At 35.0% G+C, this 20,557-nt stretch overlaps 1 protein-coding gene across 1 annotated transcript in view; it reads right to left on the bottom strand.

Moving 5' to 3' along the window:
• Positions 1-20,557, bottom strand: part of FAF1 (Fas associated factor 1) — a 174,933-nt gene that overhangs the window by 81,493 nt on the left and 72,883 nt on the right. Inside the window, exon 9 of the mRNA XM_065673372.1 lies at positions 4,929-5,015. Within this exon, the coding sequence (XP_065529444.1) occupies positions 4,929-5,015 (87 nt within the window). The remainder of the gene's footprint in view (positions 1-4,928; positions 5,016-20,557) is intronic.

Below are 20,557 nucleotides of genomic sequence, written 5' to 3'. Positions count from 1 at the left end.
AAAATTGGACAATCCTAAATAAATTCTCCTGTGATACAAAGGTACAAATGTAACAAGAAGTTGATTTTTCCCGATGTGGTCATTTTTACATAAATGAAATTAATCCAAATCACTTTATCTTAATTTCTGTAAATAGAAAATAAACAAGGGCCTGGGGTAAAAAATTAATTGTGACAAAACAACTGTAACATCCTTATTTATTCTGGGAAAGAATATGATAATTCATCATACTTTCATCCACATAGGAAGATCCAAGCAAGGTGTAAGTCAAAGTCAGAAGGTTATCTAAACTAAAGACATTTAGGAACTGTTTATTAAATTATTCAGTCACTTCTCTATTTCTTAATGGTGATGAATGTGCTGCTTCATAGATCACCATGAACTTCCAAGACTGGGTACTGTCTAATGATTTCTGCTGCTAAATTAGGACTATAGTATAAATGTTAAATTGAAACTACCATATTTACGAACCCACGTAACAAAACAGACTGCAAGCATTCTTCTATTTATCTAAATAAAAAGGATCCTGCCAGATCTACTCTACTCCAAGCAATTGACGAGAACCACAGAAGGAAAGTAACATACAAAGTAATTAACATGATGGACAATCCAAATTATTATATTCTTACACAAAAAAAAAATAGTTATTTCCTAATTATGCATGTATTTTAATTTAAATGTAGTTAAATTTACACTTCTGATCAATAGGCACTTTCTCTGGCAGGACTATTCATTTAGTTACATCAGTTCCAGGGGGAAAATTCCAAACAATCTAGTAAATGCAGACATAGCATCCATTACAATTAAACAGCCAGTGTATGTAAACCTTGCAACTTGTTTTCATATCAAAATGACAGCATGTGGTAATGAACTTTCTGTTCAGAATTATAAGACCTGGAAAGGGAAAGAAATATATACTCCCAAATACTAATTACTCAGCTGCTTAATACTCAACCTCGTCAAAAATCTGGAGATCAGCCAAAAAGTGTCATAAATGGCTTGACTTTGAACCAGAACACTATTTATCAGCATTCATAATTTCTATCTGTGCAGACAGATTGTGCTTAGTACTTAGCAATGACATAGCTAAATATAACAGCAGTGCTAATTAGATCATACATAAGCGTTTGAGAATTCTGACTATAAACTGGAAGTCTTTATTAAGCTCAGCTAGGGAACGTAAACCACAACTGCTACAGCTGTCACAAAACTGAAGGCGGTCACGTTCACAAGACATGAACCTCAACACATTAGTGGCTACACACATCATGTCTGAAATGACTCTTCAGCAGCACAGCCAAATAACTTGTCTGTATAGACCTACTTCTACTAAACTAATATCCAATGATTTTCCATACAATGAAGTATGGTTACTTGTCTTGAAATGAGGATATGCGGTCTTGACCAACTGTACAATTTAGGGAAACAAAGTGCTGCCGCAGTAGGTGGAAGGACAGATGCTGAGTTCCTCTGTACAGGATCTGTGTGCAATGCACACTAACAACACAGGGCACTTCTGTCTTTGCCTTTCTCCTCTCTCCCCTCCTGAAACCACATCCTAAACCTTTTATATCTTTTTAATGAAGAAATATATTCCATTTTGGCAAGCTTGCTATCATTACTTATGAAGCAGGGATTTCTAATTCCTATGCTGAAATGACTAAGAACAATGAACCAATCAGGAAAAAAGTTGTAGCTTAAATACTGGGAACAAAAGCAGCACAAAAGCAACCTCCCTCCTCCTCCTTTTCATATTCAGTGTTGCTGTTCTATGCTACGAAAAATCACCCGAAACATCAGGGACAAAAACTCATCCTATGGAAATACACCAAAAACCAGTGACCTCATAGGGGAAAAAAGTTTTACTTCAAACAGAAATGTGTAAAACTAACACCCAAAAGGTTATCTGTACTTCTATAAATTAAATCATAATGTTTCCATGCAAAAACTGTAACAAAACACCCCCTACGACTGATCTCAGGTTTATGGGGTTTTTTCAAGTGAACACGTATTTGAAGATGGCTCATTCCACTTGGCAATAGCAGTAATTACGAGTTCAAGTTTAGAAGTTCAGTCAATATAGCAAAGAGAAATGGGATACATTTCAGAAATTTCAGTAAATTACTCTGGCTTAGTTCTCATTTTACAAGCTCAGTAATTTGAAGGCTGTTCCAAAATCCAAAATCAAAATTGAGAACAAACTTTGAATCTATTTAAATCAAATTATAATTATTTCTTTTCTGGGATAATTTTCAAGACTTCATTATATCAGTTGATGATATATATCCCAAAATAGATAAATTAAGCCTTTAATATAATCAAAGTTTTACTTACGTAAACCTGTTAAAAAAGAATGATTTAAAACTCATCCATTTACTTTGAACTTTAATGAGCAGAACAGATATAATTTGCGGTGTTAAAACTATTGAGGCACAATAAAAGCTAAAAATATGTCCTTGCAAATGGTGAAATTAATTTCCATAGAGTACATATGCCTTGTTCCCCACAATCAAACTGTCACAGCATGAAAACATTCTCCTGCGTGTGGAGGTTTTGATACCCATTTCCCCAGTGAAAGTGTGCAAAAGGATCTGAAAGAGTTATGGACAATTCATACAGTATCCCATATTTCATTAGATAGTACACGCAGAGAACATATCTTGACTCTGAAGGGAGATGAGGCAACAATGTTTTAAATGACTATTGACTCCACTAAATTTCCTGATAATGTCAGAAGACTGTAGTTTGTCAGGTTCATAAGAGACTCGGGATGATACAGGAATCCAATTATGTGAAGTCTATTTAGTTGTCCTGTTTGCTAAGCCAAAGGTTAACGAGAACTGCACTGCAAAAACCTCCTGTGGTATTACAAAGTATTTCTTATGCTGCATAACATGTAAATGAAAAAGTATTTTAATCAAGTCTTTCTTTAACTCTTTAACTGCAACAGAGCACTATACAATGCAGCAAATTAAAAACTTGTGATGGAAGAAGTGATTTTAAAAATCTGCCACTCAATTAAAGACATCGTGACTAATTATTAAAGCAATTCTTACTGAATATTTCTTATCTGCAATGGAAAAAGATGTTCAGGTCACAGAACCATAGACAGTCATTGCTAACATTAAACCTTTATAAATAGTAAGCTATGGCCTCTAATTTTAGAGAGAAATTAATTATGTTTTTGTTGCTAACACATTCAAATCTGTTTACACAGCTGACAAGTCTGAGCTCCACCAGACTCGAGCAGTGAGCTTTGGAGCAGATGACTCAACATTCACCAATTTCATTAAAGATGAATAGGGGAAAAATTCACCTGCAACAATGTCACTTGTAAAAACAGACTTAAAACAGATTTATGAGTTTTACATATGTGAGGTATCCTATTCAAAAGAAAGGGAGGGGTGAATAAAGGAAAACCTAACAGCTGTGGGAAAACAGATTAGAAGTGTTGAGTTTCCAATTCTTTTTTGAGCTAATGTAAACTAATAAAACATTAAAATGGATCCACATTCCAAAGACTGTAATTACTGCATGACACCATGCTGTTAGTTCAGATCCTGCATATCAACTTAGATATGCTCCTGAATACAAGGACACAGATTTACCCACCTCTCCCAAACTTAACTACTCCTTCTGTAAACACTACCACAGACGTACTTCACAAGTATACTAGAAATTCAGACAGTCTTCGGCTTTTTTGTTTTATTTTCCTTGTTCAGGTTGTTGGGGTGCTTTGATTGGCATAAATACTTTCCCCAGAGCAATATAAGATACTAATTCTGCCTTTACAAGTAAAGAATAGAAATGCACAGGAAAGTAATGCATTAAAGATAATGGTAATATGTACAGAAAGCAAAGCTAGTTCTGCTTTCACTTTGTAGAATGCTCAGGTTCAACTCCTAGTTTAAATGAATGTTAAAAAAGTAGAAATGCTTTATTTTTCTGCATTTTTCTCCAGTCAGAAAACATACGTACAACATAACTACATCATTATTTCAGCCTTTTAGAGCTTACTTTGTTTTGTTGAGCTGTTTGTTTTGTTTTTCTGTTTTATTAAAGGTGGACCTCACTAGCTGGTATGGGGAACATACTACTGGAAGAAAATTATCTGAGCAAAACTGAAAGATGTGCTGTAAGCCACACTGTAGGGACAACCATGCAAAGAAGCAACTCTAATATTTAATGGATTTCTGCAGTTAAATCCTACAATTTCATGCATTTGTAAACAATTCACACTTAGTTGGTTCTGTCAACAAGGGCTCATATTGATCTCAGCTAATATTTCCCTGCATTTCTAAGCAGCAGCAAGTCTAAAACCTGCGACATGTTTGAGACTTGAATACATATTGTATTGTATTCATATTATTTACTATTTCAAAACATAATCTTGCAAATATCCATAAATTCTAACTGCTCCAGCAAGAACCAAAGTAGATACTTGAAAAGCAAGTGAAGCTCTCCACCGATTTTAACAGGAACACCTCCTGCTTAAAGCCAGATACAGGTTTAAGCAGTTTACTGGTGAACTGAGCAAAATACCTAACATGCAATCCCACGACTTTTTTCCTGAAGTTCAATCACTGCAATAGACTTCAACTTCCAAAATGCTGTGCAGCCTTGCTTCAGTCTAGGAACATATCACAGAATCATAGAATGGTTTGATTTGGAAAGGACCTTAAAGCTCATTCCGTTCCAACTCCCCGCCAGGAGCAGGGCACCTTCCACTACAGCAGGTTGCTCCAATCCAGTCCAACCTAGTCTTGAACGCTGCCAGGGATGGGACAGCTACAGCTTCTCTGGGTAACCTCCCTGACTCACCACCCTTACAGTAAACATTTCTTCCTGTCAAAAGCATACAGTGAATTAGATACACGAGTAATTTCCATGTGCTTCAGAAATCCAATACTTTAACCAAAGCTACTTACTGAGTCATCTGTGGCAGAAGGCGGCCACCCTTCCCATAACTGGTGACGGACAGGGATACTAGTTAGGTCGTAGACATTCCGCTTTACCTGGTAAAAGAATTAAAAACTTTAAAAATCAGACTTTGCTCTAACAAAAGCAATACAGGCAAAATGTATTATTTTCATCATAATCCCATTATTTTTGTGTGTTTTGTTTTGTTTTCTAATTATTGTAAAATAGGTTCCTCCCAACACTCACAAGTTTTCACACAGTACTGCCAAAAGCAATTAAATGATGTTAAAGGAAAAAAAAATTAAATGTATAAAATATTCATAATGATTCATTATTACTTCAGCATCATAAATATGTAAAAGAACTCATAATACAAATTTTCACTGTAAAAAGTATTGCAAAGTAATGAAACAGAAGGAAAGTAGAAGGTAATAAAAATCTTTACAGGTTTTGCTAGTTTATGTTACACCTAACACAGTAAGAAATGCACCTATTTTTTGCAAAAGTTCCTTAAATGGGACCCAAAAATAAAGGTGAGTCTATTAAACATGAAAATATGAATTAAGAAGCACATTTCCAATGAAGACAACATGTTTCAGACATTTATTAACAAAATGCAAACAAACTAATGTTTACATCAACCCCTTTTTCTTGTGCTATAAAGATAAAAGTTGACACTATTAATCATCTTCAGGTGATGGTTGTCAGGCGCAAGGGAGGCGGAAAAGAAGAAAGAGTTGGAAATTTTGAATACAGGAATAATGATGCAAAACACAAGAGTTACATAACTCCACAAAAAAAACATTAACAGGGATAAAAAAGCTGGCATATTTTATCAGAGGTTTTGTGATAAGCAATTATTTACACTAAAAAAAGATGTATTTTTGTACTTGGGCTAGAGACTACCTCAAATTCTGAACAATATCTTACACCTGAATGTCAAGACCACATAAGCAACCAGCTCATGTATATATTGCCCAGCTAGACCAGAACTGTAAACAACAAACCACTGAAAGAGAGCAATGTTGGCTTTTGGTTTGTCTTTCATAAAGCTACACAGGAATACAAGGTCTTCCCATACCTTTACAGGTCTACGTCCAAGTACAGATCTCAACAACCTATATTACATCCAGAAAAGCATTCTCAAATTGATACAGGTGAGGTTTGATACACCTTACTAATATTTTACATGGCCATTGGCTAGACAGAATATCTGAGGAAGTCAAAGTTATGCATCCCACTCCCAGCTCTAAGAGGGCTGTACAGTCTAATGCCAACAGACACAAGAACCAAGTCTTTGACATATTAACCAAAAGTTATTAAGGCAGATGGATAAGACTAACTTAAAGAAAATGCCACATCTACACAAAGTGCAGTGCTCTTACTGTATTTCCAACTCTCAAATCATCCATTCAATTATTGTTGCTCATTCTCACTACTTATAGTACTAGTATTTCATACTATTAAAGTGCCCCTTAGTAAAAACTGTGAAGAATTGTCTCACATTTCTGGATAGTTTTATATATATGCTAGGTGGGTAATAATTTCAATACCATCAGTTTAAAGCTTTATAAATACTCCGCGCACATAAGTGGAAAACAATTGCTTCAATTTATTACCCAAGAGTAAAATACATTACTTCTAACTCTTGAGTCTACATCTCACTAAGGATTAAAGTCTAACCATGTAGGGTCCTTATAAAGACATTTCAGTATCATGACATATATTTGGGTTGTTTTTTCAGCTCAGCTTTACATTCATTGTATATGTTAGAGTCATTAAGATATGTCTCCTTTTATTTATTTTTTTTAAACTGGTATATCATATATACGTCAAATAACCTCTATGTTAATACTGCTTTTGTTCATGAGTTTCAGCAGGGAGACTGATCTGGTAAGTAGGATTCAACCGAAAAAATTACAACCATATTTTAACAAAATAGAACAACAAACATATTTTAGACATAGGATACTGAAATATTTATTAGCAATTAAAATGGACTTCATATTAGTGCTTCATCATATACAAGTATGCTTCATGCTTTAAAAAATACATACTATCAATTATCAAAAACATATTTTAATTAATTTCAAATACACATGTACAGCAAATCCTTAGATATTTGCACATATGTGTACACACACACGCACCAGTGAAAAATGGAATAATGGAAGACTATACTCTATAGAACTTGATAATGTACTGCTTCTTAATAAGAAGGTAGCCTGCTGTGCAGTATTTGTTTCACAGTAGTGTCAAGGTAAAGAGATGTCATTACTCTGAACTGACCCCACAACAGCCCATCAAAATGTAACAATACTGATCTGTCATCACAAAAATACGGTTGTAACTATTTTAGTTTTCACTCATTAAAAACCAGGATAAACTGTCCCTGTGAGATAACTGCTCTTCAGTCACACCCCAGAAAGTCTTATTATTTTCACAATATAAAACTCTCAAATGAGCTACATTCAAATAACCAGTGAAACTTTGGTACAGAAACGTGGGATCAACAGAACTACATAATACTGTTTTCAAAAAGCCCTCAGAAGTAAAAATAAATAACTCAGAAGTCACATTCCTCAAATTCCCTTTTAAGTCCCAAGTACAACAGAAAGGCATTATGAAAAAAACAGTATTTCCCTTCTTTCATTAACTCATCTGTAACTGCACTGAATTCAATAACATTCCTCTGCTATTCTAAGCTTGAAAGGCATGCTCGGGGTAAAGTGTTATGTTGGTATAAAGCACAATGCCAGACTGATGTGCTGGACAAAAGTGATCAAAGTTGAAGTAATTTTAGCCAACGCACAAGTATTCTGCTGCATTGTTCTACCAGAATGACATCTGTTGAGCAACTCGTCGCAGAATAAACTAGTTGTTACAGGCAGGCCTGGTTGGGTAGGGAACCATGTAAAACTTATTAGGGTAATGTTTGATTAAACAAACTGCTGGAGTTAAGATCACAACTGGATTTGGAATTCATGCCAAAGTAGTCCTCTTTCAAACAAGAAGCCACAATCGATTATTTAAGATAAAATAAGCTTGCTTTTAAATAATGATTTAATTTTAGGTTCTTTTGATAATTAGAATAGTACTACAGACTGCATAACGTTTTAGAGACTAGGAATATTTGCCAGTCGAGCCCAGAAAACCCCTTTTCTTCATGAAGTGACTTAATTTCAGTTTAAAATTAAAAATTCTGTAAGGAGGAAAAAATCTGTATAAAACAGAATCATAAACTGCTTCTTCATTAGGCCAGTGAAACTCAAACCCACGCCCAGACTTTTTATGCATCTGGAAGTTAGTAGAGTAAATGGACGAAGTCTGTGTTAAAGTTTTTATTTATAAATTCACATGATATTAATAGAAGGACTGAAATCTGTTAAAATCTGTATAAAGAGAACTCTAACTTCTAGTGCCATCCACTGAGCTACATTTATTGGCAAACTTCTTGGTCCCCCACCTTTGATCAGTCTGAAATACGCATTGGTGGTATTGTCTTTGTGCAGCCCACAATTTCTTTTCATAATGTTCAGATGCCATGGTGACTGGCACATTACTATGGCAGCCACCCTTGGGATTATAATCTCCAGAATATATGAGATCATTTAAAAACAAAGTAAAGGCACATCTATTTGGTTCCACAACTCAGCTGTGAACAGTATCAATGCCACCATTTAAACCAAATACCCCCTATATTCTAGATGCAATTTTACTCAGAAAATTACACGATTCCTGCAGAATGCCCTGCCTTGCAGCTATAAATTGGTGCTGGAGAAGCACATGAAGTTTTACTTTAACTCCCTTCTACTATTTAGAAGGGAGTTAAAATATCAACTCAGTATTTCAAGAAAACCTATACATCAAAGTAGCCAACACACCAAGAAAACTTTGCAGATACAGGCAGAGTCTCATTTTCTTATCTTTCACTGGCTTTTTTTTTTAGAAGATGAATATGTTGCTCTAAAAGTAAGGTTAAACAAAGATACATTTTGTTTGTAGATATGAAGTTAATCCAACATTCAAAGCCCTTCCACATCCATATTACTCAAGAAAAACAAAGTAAAACGCATCACAGGGTAAGAAATCTCTACCAGGTAAATGTGATAATGACAACCTTCCGGCAGTTTCACTTGGGAATAAGTAGTTATTTTCTATCTCTGAATTAGACAAATCTGAATAAGTAGCTATTTTCTATGTCTGAATTAGACAAATCTGAAATCTACTGTAAAAAAAAATTTATCTAACACCTACCAAATTGTTAAAATATAAATTTATGCTGAATCATCAAAGAACTGTCATGCCTGAATCTGTGCCTTTGAATCACAACAAATCACAACAAAGTTTAACAGTAGTTTCCCTTGGGCTGTTTTCGGCTTATACAGGTACAAAGTTAATTGAAATAATGTAGATAATGAACTTTTGTTAGTCTTATTATTAAATATAATTTATGCAAAGCTGTAAATTGGCTGAGATGCTAAAGACTGTTCCAGGCACACAGGCAGCATGAAAGACAGTGCAAAAATGAGTGCATGAAAGGCAGACAAAAGGAGCAATAAAGTCAGAGGACTGTGAGGAATGTGGAATGCGAGTTGGGGGATGCAGGGAAATGAGATCAGATGCAGACAGAGCGAGGTTGCATGGGGCATTGATGGTAAAGTGAGAATCTTGACTTTGACATTGTAACAGAGAAGAAGCCAAGACAAGTAAGCAAAATATTCAGGGGACAGCAGTGATATGGATAGGGCAAATATAGAAAGAAATACGAAGTAAGTAGAAGCATTTTGGTGGAGAAAGATGGAAAGAAAGGAGGCAAACCCAGCTAAAGAAATAGTCTTCAAGCCTTAACATCTCTGTCAGACAAAATTCCACCGACAGATAGCAAAGGGCATTGGGAATCTGGCAGTAATACATTGGAAGCAAAGACAGACTCTATCAAGTTTCTAAGCATAGGGAAGTGACAAAGTAATGTATTTGAAAAGATAATGTTATCAATAGTTATGAACAAAAAGGTGTCAGATAAAAGGGCAATTTCAGTTAGCTACAGATCAACAAGAACTATTAAAAAGATAGAGATGTAAAACTAGAAAGAACTTCTGATTCAGCATCTCTGCCACAACCCACTGCAATAGATTTGGTCCACAGTAATAATAAAGACACAGGACAGAAATGGAAGAAGCTACCAGAGAAAATTAAAATACGAGATCCACGTTTAAAATCTTCCCATAGCAAAGTATTTTGGATTTTTTCAGGAAAATTATACCAGTAGTCAATGAGAAACTGAATTTCTTAACTTAGAAAAAATGGCATGTGCAGTAATTTCTAGCCAGCAACTCACATGTAGGATATATTCATAAATAGCAAGTAATGTACTGTATGAACCACAACCAGCATTAGCACCCAAACCAGAACTCTCAGGTCACTTTACTCAAGATTCCTTTGATGGGAATGGTATATGTCTGCTCCATAAAAAATTTTGTTTGCCTCTTTGTATTTCCAAAACACAGTAAACTACAGTAAAAAATAAAGAACAAAGGTTATTTAAATAAGCAAATTTTAATTTTAGTGTAGGCTTTGCTTTATAAACAATAATGCCATTCTAAAGACATCAAATGGTAACCAGCCTCTCCTTCTAGCTGCTGACTGAAGTTTGAATTATGGAATACTTTCAATTAGTGAATTGAGATGTCACAATCGGCTTTTTTTTTTTTTTAAATAATGGCATCTGCTTCTCAAGAATTTCATACCAAATTCTCCAAGGAAGACTCACTATGCTATTTACGTTTGTACATATATTCAATTCACTCCATTGTAATCTAATGGAAAATATACACTTCCAACCTAAATATTTAAAATCTATACTGAATGCAAAAGAACTCCACTCCTGTCCAAGCTTGCCAGCCAAAAGTCAGTTGTGATTCAGCGCTATTATGAAATACACAAGAACTCAAATGTATGTTTTACTATAATACATTCTCCAATTAATTTTTTATTTCACAGCTCTTCCTGTAAATCACTATTTTTACTTTTTAATACCTCTGAAAAGATTCTGGTCTGAATCATTTATTTATCCATTTATTTATCTGGTCTCATTTACGAAGTTTTCCCTTTTAGTAGGCTAAAGCCTTGAAATGTCTTCTCGTTTACTACAGAATAAAAATGTATTAAATTCTAACATAATTGGTTTTAATTCAATGTCTGAAACACATTCCTTGCTTATTCTCTCACAAGTAAAACCAAAACAAATAAGAGCACCAAAACTTGTATAACTTCTTAAAGTAATATTCTTTTCCCTCTAATTATAAGTTTAATTTTTAAAATTAAAAATAATACGCAATTTCACACCTTCCTAAAGGCACCTGAATGCCCACTCTACGCCAGCCGCATACAAAGCAAATTCATCAGCAAGTTATAACACAAAAAATATCAGTAGAAAATTTTCTGCTAAGTTTTCATGTACGACCTTCTTGCAATTTATGTACAGAAAAGCCACTAACCATCCAACTTTCACTTTACAGTGTATGGAACAGTGTTTGAATCAAAATAAGCCCAGTTTAAGCTACTATTAAAAACGGGTTATATTGTACTGTACTACTCAGTAAACATTGTGCCAGTATCTTCATTAGAAAGTTTGTTGAATTCATCATTTAGGGATTCAAATTAACTTACCTTTAGAAAATGATGTCTGATTTTTGTGACATTTTGCTGGTAAGAGTTCAAACAAAGATGATTAAGTCATATTAAACGCTAAGCAAAACCCAGCAAGTACCTTTTTTGATGTTTCCAACTCTTTAATTTCAGTATCTAGAAAACAGATTGAAGTACATGGTTTTACCTTTCACTGTTGGAAAGGTACAGATAGATCTTCATATATCTACGGATTAAAATTAATATTTTAACTTAATCCATATTATTTCCAATTTGTGATGAGGCAAGAAGAAACAGGTAACTACTAAGAAAGATTAAGTGGCTGAATAAATAAATGCAAAGTTAATGTATTATTTTGTTATTATGCATTTTTAAATTGGGGAGGGAGGAATATTTTCAGGATCAAGAATCCATAAACAGACAAAACTTAACAGAGAGATGATTCACCGTAATAATTTTAGTAAACACCATCTCATTTAGGAAAATAAGATCCTAGATACAAGGACAGACTCACCAGTACCACTTCCAAAAAGACATATAGATTCTTTACTCCCCAGCTAAGCAATTACAGCCTCATTACCCAAAATTTATATCCATTGTAGTGAAACGTAAAACAAAATCCAAACCAAAAATGTTAATTCTATTTTACTGATGTAAATTCTGAAGGACTACAGATAGTCCTAGTTACTTATGGGAAATACTACTGGCAAACTTCAAATGTCCAGAATTCGAAAAACAAACTGCTGGGGGGTTCTTTCCTAAGCTGGTTGGCTATGTTCCGTCTACTTCTACAGCTGAGAGAAAGATAAAGACTCTACCTACTCAACCTTATAGCCTCATTGAGCAACTATATTTCTAAGCTGTAACACTTATTCAAATAATGTAGATTTTTTTCTTAGCTACAGGCTGTTACCAAGCCTATCTAGTTTATTAATCACTAGATGATTTAAAAATTGATGAAATGTAATGACATCTACAACTCATTACATTTTGTAAAGAGGCATTTGGCAGCTCCTTTCAGCAACAGAAATAACGCTGCGAATAAACTACATTCAGAAATTTCACAATTATTAATATTTCATTATTCGCTATTTCATTCACTGGACCTCATATTTTAAGCTACTTTTAAACCAACCCTTCTTGGATGTCATTTGGCTTTTTTTAATAGGTCTGTGCCAAGTCAGTATCTTACTACAACCTACAACAAAAAATGGTTCACTGGGTAATACTAGTATATTTTTTATGCAAATTTTTGAAACAGAAAATAAAAGCAAAGCTTCAACTAAACTTTATTGAATATTTTGACATATGAACTTCTGATTGCTCATGTCATATATCTATACCCACAAAATAATCTAAGATGGATGTTCCAAGTACATGAGATGTTCCCTCAAAGATTTAGCAAGACTGTTTCCTAACCTCAGCTCCCTGCCCAGACAAGGTTTGAGGTTTGATAATTAATCTGAGTTCTGTTCAAGTTACCAGATACTACTTTTTGCCACTGCTTTGGAGGTGGCCTTTACCTGGGCTGCAGCAGGTGGTCAATGTTAAGTATATTCACTACATTATATTATTCACTATATTCAAATTCTCTCTAGAACTGTTTCATTATCTTTGAAATGTTCTTTTACTTTTGAGCGCCTCAGTTTTCTGCCACCACACATGAACATTTTAATTCTGTGGAATAAAGAAACCTCTTTGCTGATCTCCAGCTTTAAATACTCAAAATTAACTACCTTCTAGAGGAGTGTTACTGCTAAATACAAGTTCCCATCTTCTGAACTTGATGCAGAAGTTACCAGTTGCTGCTATATGGCCTGCACTGTGCACAGGTTCAGCCTACGTAATTATTATTATTCATTGCTTGTAGTGCCTAGGAGACCTAATTGTGATAATCCCCTCTGAACTTAAAACCGCATGACCCTTTGAATTTTTTAATAGAAGGTTAAAAGAAGAAACAAATTCCTATAGAAGAAGAAGGGAAAACACATTCTTAAGAAATTGAAGCAAGAGACACGAGTATTAAAAAAAATAAAGGAAAAAAAAGCGTGGGGAGAAGAAAAAAAAAAAATCATTTTAGCAGCACACAAGCATGAGGTTGAAATAGGGTATAGAAGAATGAGAGTGTGAGCTAGCTGTGACATTAGAGATTGAAAGGAAGATGTGATTAGGGTTAAAAGAGATCAAACAACAAAGACTTACTGCCAAAACAATTTTATGAATTTACTTGAAAATGCCTTAAAAGACTCCTACTAACAAAATAAAACTGATGATACTACTTGATGTTTTTTGTTTGTTTGTTCTACATATAGTGCACTGACACAGAAAAGATACATTTTGAAGTCCTAGGGTTTTTTTCCATTCAGTAGGAATGGTCATTTAGGACAATATACTTATTACTACCCTAAATGAAAAAAGCAGTGCTCTGTGGAAACTTTTAACTGACCTTTATGCACATTAGAAAAGACAACAGCTACTGAGACATCTGTCACCAGATCAGTATCAAGATGCAACTACCCTTTTGATAACACACTCAATTGCAACATAAAGGGTAAATACAGTTTCCAACATTGTTCCCCCAACGAAGGGTATATATTTGCTGTAAAAATCAAGAAAATTACCAAACCAGATTGTTAATGCTACCATCCCAATTCCAGCTGGTTTTAGGTCCTAAAAATGTTGATATATTGCCAAACATCAGGTATTTTATTTCCACTAAAAACTAACATCTTAAGACCCCTTTAAAAATAATGGGACAAACTTTGGAGGCCAATACTCATGCAAGATCCTGCATTTGGCAGAAAAAATAAGACTTCAAGTTTGCTATAGAAATGTTATTTTAGTTACATCCTTCCGGAAGATTTCACAGTGCTTCACAAAGCAGGGTAGGAAAATTATGTGAAGTCCAGAGGGTTATTTTGGACTCCGCTGCAACAGCATATGAGGCTGTAACAAAGCTGAAGCTAGACAGATATAACAAAGAATATGCAAGCTGAATAAGGGTATCTCTAGGAAGAAGCCATGAAAGACTGATAAGAAAACACTGCATATCAGAAAAGCATAACTGTTAAGATCACTTCTCTGATCTTTGGAGCTAAAAAAAGCTATATGAAAACCACTAGCTGTAACAGCTGGTCTATGAAATGCAACAGAAGACTGCACCAGGGTAACAGTTTGTATCTGGGCTAACCAGATGAGAGAGATCATCAGGAGTAAAGGAACAAGTCATTTCATATGGGTTGCTACTTAGCAGACTTCATGGGTAATCCTAATAGAATCACAGAATGGTTTGGGTTGGAAAGGACCTTAAGATCATCCACTTCCAAACCCCCTGCCATGGGCAGGGACACCTCACACTAAACCATCCCACACAAGGCTTCATCCAACCTGGCCTTGAACACCGCCAGGGATGGAGCACTCACAACCTCCCTGGGCAACCCATTCCAGTGCCTCACCACCCTACCAGGAAAGAATTTCCTCCTTATATCCAATCTAAACTTCCCCTGTTTAAGTTTTAACCCGTTACCCCTTGTCCTGTCACTACAGTCCCTGATGAAGAGTCCCTCTCCAGCATTCCTGTAGGTCCCCTTCAGATACTGGAAGGCTGCTGTGAGGTCTCCACGCAGCCTTCCCTTCTCCAGGCTGAACAGCCCCAACTTTCTTCAGCCTATCTTAATTCATACCTTAATCTCAGTGATTAAAATCAGTAACTTGGAGAAAAATATACATTGACTTTTACTGATCATGAAGTTAAGGAATGACAGAGATTGGTAACTTTGATCCAAGCTATTTAAAATTAGCATGAAAACACAACTACTAAATACACACTGTGCTTCCCAACATCTCTCAGACTATTCAGAAGCTACTGTCAATACTGGTAATATATGAACAATGGTTGGGAAGCAAGAAAAAAAAAATCTACATGCCAGTTACACAGATTTGATCCTACTTTGTTCTTACCACATGCATATATTCAGATCACTGCACAAGCAAGTGTAATTTTACAGTTCCCATCTTTCAATCTGTTCTTCTTCCTTTGTCAGGAATCAGTGTGTGAACTCTTCACCAAGACTTCATACCAAGTCTGTATCATGCTTTCCTATATATTGTACTGGCTGTTTTACTTCATTTTTAAGGAACTAGCTGTCTTAAGGAGTTACAGCATAGTGAATATTTTGGTTATAGTCAGGTTCCCAGTCATAAAGACCTTAAAGATTATTTCTAGGGCTTGCATTCTCATTAGAAGTAAAAGAGAGAGTTAATGTGACTCTTGCAGTGGAAAGTAGATCTGTTACATTTTCATGGCTGTCATGATCTGAACAAAAGAAAAATTTAGACAAATTTATTTGAAGAAAACCACCCTCATCTTCATTTGAAAAGAAACTGGTTTGTAACAACCTTAAGCATGACAAAAACTTACACTGGTCTTTCATCACTTCCCTACTTGAGCATGTTCATGGGTTTCAGAAGTAATCAGTCATATCAATGAATGATAAAATAAATGGTCACTTTAAGAGCTAATAATGTGAATGGAAGTCAGATGTCTAATTCTTGCTGCATTTAATTAAAGAGCAATGGGAAAAAACAGACCCACACAAAAACTGAGGAAAAAAAACACAACACCAAACCATAAAAAAAGCAACTTTCCCTCTTCCAAATTTATTTTCACTTTGGTCCAAAGAGATGCTAACTCCTTCCCCAACTCAGATTATGATAGCAAGATGTATTCTCCTTCATGGGTTTCACTGACCAGCAGTATCCTTCCCTACCCAAATACATTCCAGAATAAATCAGATACAGTTTCAATCTTAAAAAAATGCACAAACCACATACGCTTCAGAAACAGTTCTTGGTTTAACCTATCAGTTCTGGATAGAACATCACAAAATCAGTATTTTGTCATTGGTTTTTTACTTGTCGCTAATCAATAAAGTACTCTCTTCTGAGAGAGCACGGCTACGAGTGACATCACAATCTATTCACTTTTTGTAAATGATCAATAATTAGGAAATATTTCCAAATTTAGACATTTTATGAATAAGTAGTTCAATCCATGAATTTGATGAAGCAGAGTATCCCAGGTGTGCAGAGCCTTCCTGTAGAGAAATCCTCCAATACCTCTAACCTCAATGTTTTACTTTTTTTCCACCACTTTTATACTTAAAGCTCACGGTAAGCCCGCTGCTTAGTGAAGAGAGATGGGTAGGCTCTCTCTGCAGCACTTCTTATTACCTGTGTCAGCCAACAAGATGTATCTAAAAAGGAAGACAAGCCACAAATCTGAAAGGTCTTATGTATTATACGTGTTACCCAGAAACCCACCAATAACTGTTGACCTGGTTCGTTCACCTAGCTTGTTGGTATCAGGTAGTTGGCAGACTCTTCCATGTGAGAACTCATCATGAACTCAACACTGAAGTAAACTATGATGTCCTCCTCAGCCACTGTATGAATTTACTACATTATTTTATGTACTTAAGCTTGATTAGATAGTCTATTAATGACATTTTGAATTCAAGTTAAAATAAATCATAAAACAAGGTTTACTGAGCTGTTAGTCAACTTGCTGCTAACAAAAGCATTTCTTGGTACTTTCTCCATTTCATTTTCATGTCTACCAAATCACCACTTCTTCCGTGTTTTTTTCTTTACATCAACAATATTCATAAAGAATCTGGAATTCATTTCTGCTTTAACCAAGGAATGGCTGTTGGTTTTACACTGGAAAAGAAAATTATGCGGACAATCTGCAGAGTGTCAACATCCACACATCAATAACAAATATAGTTACCAATATTGCTACATTTAAGGTATATATATATAAGGTGCCTGATTATAGTATATTAACAAGCAGCTCTCCTATATACATATACATTTTTTAAAGAGAATTCAGTCTATTTAACAATTCACTAACAAAGCTATTCCTTAGCTCATCCCTGCCATAACCTGCTCTATTCAGAAACATATGGGAAAAGACATTAAATAACCAGTGAAAACCATGGACTTCTGGTATTAGTGCTACACATTGCATACCCCTATTCATTATTCCACCTCCCTTGTTTAATCTATCATTAAGACTCAGTGACCCTACACTAAATTTAAAGCAGATCCTTCCTTCCTCCCATGCCTAAATTCACATACTTTTCTAGCTGGGGATGCCCTCGAGTATTAGCCACTCTACAGGGTTTCTCTAATCTCAGCTCTGAACTATGTTGTGCTATAGAACCAAGAAATTGCTGGTTTACATCTTTAACTATGGAATCTTCCACCAAAAAAACTCCCCCATTTACTTAATAAGATAAGAGAAAAATCCTTCTTTTAGAACATATTTAACATGTACAAAAATTATGTATTTCCCTCTACATGATATAGAATGAAAGTTACAAAGATTATTTAAAAGCACTGCTTCCCTGCACTTGAGTTCAAAACACAGTTTCGTTGGAAACAGTTTTAAAGCTTTCAGAAGTTTATCATCACATCTTCTAAGAGCTAGATCTTTATTTGCATTCAAAGTCAATATGAAATAGGTTTCTAATAAACAAAAAAAAAAATCAAGAAAACAAGAAGATGACAAAAAAAGTCAGGTATTTGATTTCCTTCTGGTTTTTAAACATAGGAACTAAAAATACACAAAACATACAAAGACCTCTTATCTTTTTCATTTCTTTTTGTTGACACAGTTTGCACTTTAACAGTAGTGGCAGTACAGGTGAAAATATATTTAGAGTTTGCCAAATGAGGGACAAGAATAATTATCATTAACATCTGTACGTATTTGTCAACTATACCCCTGCCTTCCTCTTCCATGATAAGGTGAAAATTGATCTTCATCAGGATTTTCAAAAGTTTCACTCACGGCAAGACTGTGAGTGAAAAAGAGATGAAATTCTGTTAACAAAATTAATCAGGCTAAGGTGCAATCCAAACATAATTTTTATCTTTACCAAAAGCAGCCATACCATTTTTTTGTTTCATGCATTCCACTATTTGCAGTATATTTAAATATTTTTAAACATACTTCCTCAAAAAATGGACTTTTTATTCCCTGTGCCATCCAACAAGATGTATCTAAAAAGGAAGATGAACCACAAAAAGAAGAGCTGCAACCTGACTAAGAACCCCAATCTCCAATCTCCCTGCTTTTTACTTATTTAAGTCTTTCCCCAAACAAGTCAGCACTTGAACTATTGGCACGTGTACATTGGTTGTATGTATTTGTAGGGTATAAAAAGATGATGGGGAAAGCAAACTAGTAAGTTTTAAGTTGTCAAAAACCACATTATTTGATGTGCAGGATATAAGGGGATATTTCCAACTCTTGTTCTCTATTAGAAGTTATCAAATGACAAAAATATTACGAACAGTGAAAAACAACACACTAAGCTGAGAGCAACAATGGAAAACCTGATGTCTGAGTTCTACGTAGGTATGGACACAGGAACATGAACGGAAAACACTACTAGAGAATGAGAAAAACCAGTAACTGTGAACTCTATAAAACTGGTACATGAAACAATTTGGTGATAAAAATTGTCTGGAAGCCTCTCCAATGAGGAAGCTTTATTTACAAGCATCAAACCTTTTATAGAGAAAAGAAGTCCTGGTTTGCTGAAACTAACCTTTTTATCAAAGGCATACTGGTGTACCCCCCCTGCCAAAAGCTGTTTCACATGCTTGAACCACATTTACAACAGAAAAACTGACCAAAAAAAAAGTCTCAGAAGCTGTCTAAACAAGAGCATTCTTCATAGGGTGAAACCTCATGAGAAAAGTTCTCAACCTTAATTTTTTCAAGATGGGGGATGAGTCTGTTCATTCTTACCCCCTGTTGATTTCCAGGTTATTCAAATGAAACTGCCATTAGGAAACATGTTTTGATTAGGAAGATTACCTACAAACCTCTCAGGACCTGTGTGAGACACCAAAATTTACATACTGTCCTGGGTTCAAGAGTAGCATTCATTTTTCTCCTTCTTAGTAGCTGGTGTAGTGTTGTGCTTTTGACTCTCAGCCTGAACTGATAACATGGGCATGCCATACCTCATTCTACAGCACCCAGGATTCCCAGGCAGTCTCCCATCCAAGTACTAGCTGGACAAGTAAAACAACTAAGGCCCTAGTTCTGCAACTTCAGATGTTCCTCCTGAACTGGACAGGCTTCCAAAATTGGACCAGTTAAATTAAAAATATAAATAGCCCACAACACCAAAAATCACAATTTTCTTTTAGAACTTTTGATTTTTAAAAGGAACTACATGACCTTGTTCTTCTAAGAGGAGTGAACAACCGAGTCTCTCTTGATGCAACAAGAATTCATTGGCTGTATCTTCAGTGGTGGCCACCTTAGAGAATTGTCTAGCTTGAGTAACCCAGAAACCACAGGCTGCTCTAAAAACAAAGCTGTTTCATGAAGGCAAGGGTCAATATTTCTTAAATATGTAACTAAGAGCAATTTCATTAATGTTTGACCAAAACACTACAGGGAGTTACCTCTTCTGTAGATGCCTTTCATATGCTGCAGAACAACAGAAAATTCAATGAGCACTTCAGAAAAAGAGCTAACATGAAGCTATTTTGACCATTTTCACTATTCTACTGTGCAAACTTGTCATTTTACTGAAACAGAAAGATTTGAAGAAAGGTTAACTCAATTAAACAAACATTATTTCCTTTGTGTTCTTCAGTCTTAGCTCAAAATGCAGCTCTGTAACTATTAAACAGGCATTGAACACTATTCCATTTAATGAAAAAATTATTTAAGTTGCAGGTTATTAAAACCTCAGCCACTCATTTCCCCCAAAATACATCCAGTGCTCCACAGAATTAACAAAGTCCTAGCAGAACTACTTTTTCCCTAAAATAAAAACTCGAAACTATGTATTACAAAACAATACTCACAGATAACAAATCTTAAGATCAGAAAAGATCTATTCAGCTCAAATTAACACATTTCTATAAATCAAAGCAAAATTTATCCTCACTTTCA

Source organism: Lathamus discolor, chromosome 3 (genome assembly GCF_037157495.1).
Source record: "Lathamus discolor isolate bLatDis1 chromosome 3, bLatDis1.hap1, whole genome shotgun sequence".
NCBI classification, from domain to species: Eukaryota; Metazoa; Chordata; class Aves; order Psittaciformes; family Psittacidae; genus Lathamus; species Lathamus discolor.
This window is presented reverse-complemented; position numbering and strand designations above follow the sequence as displayed.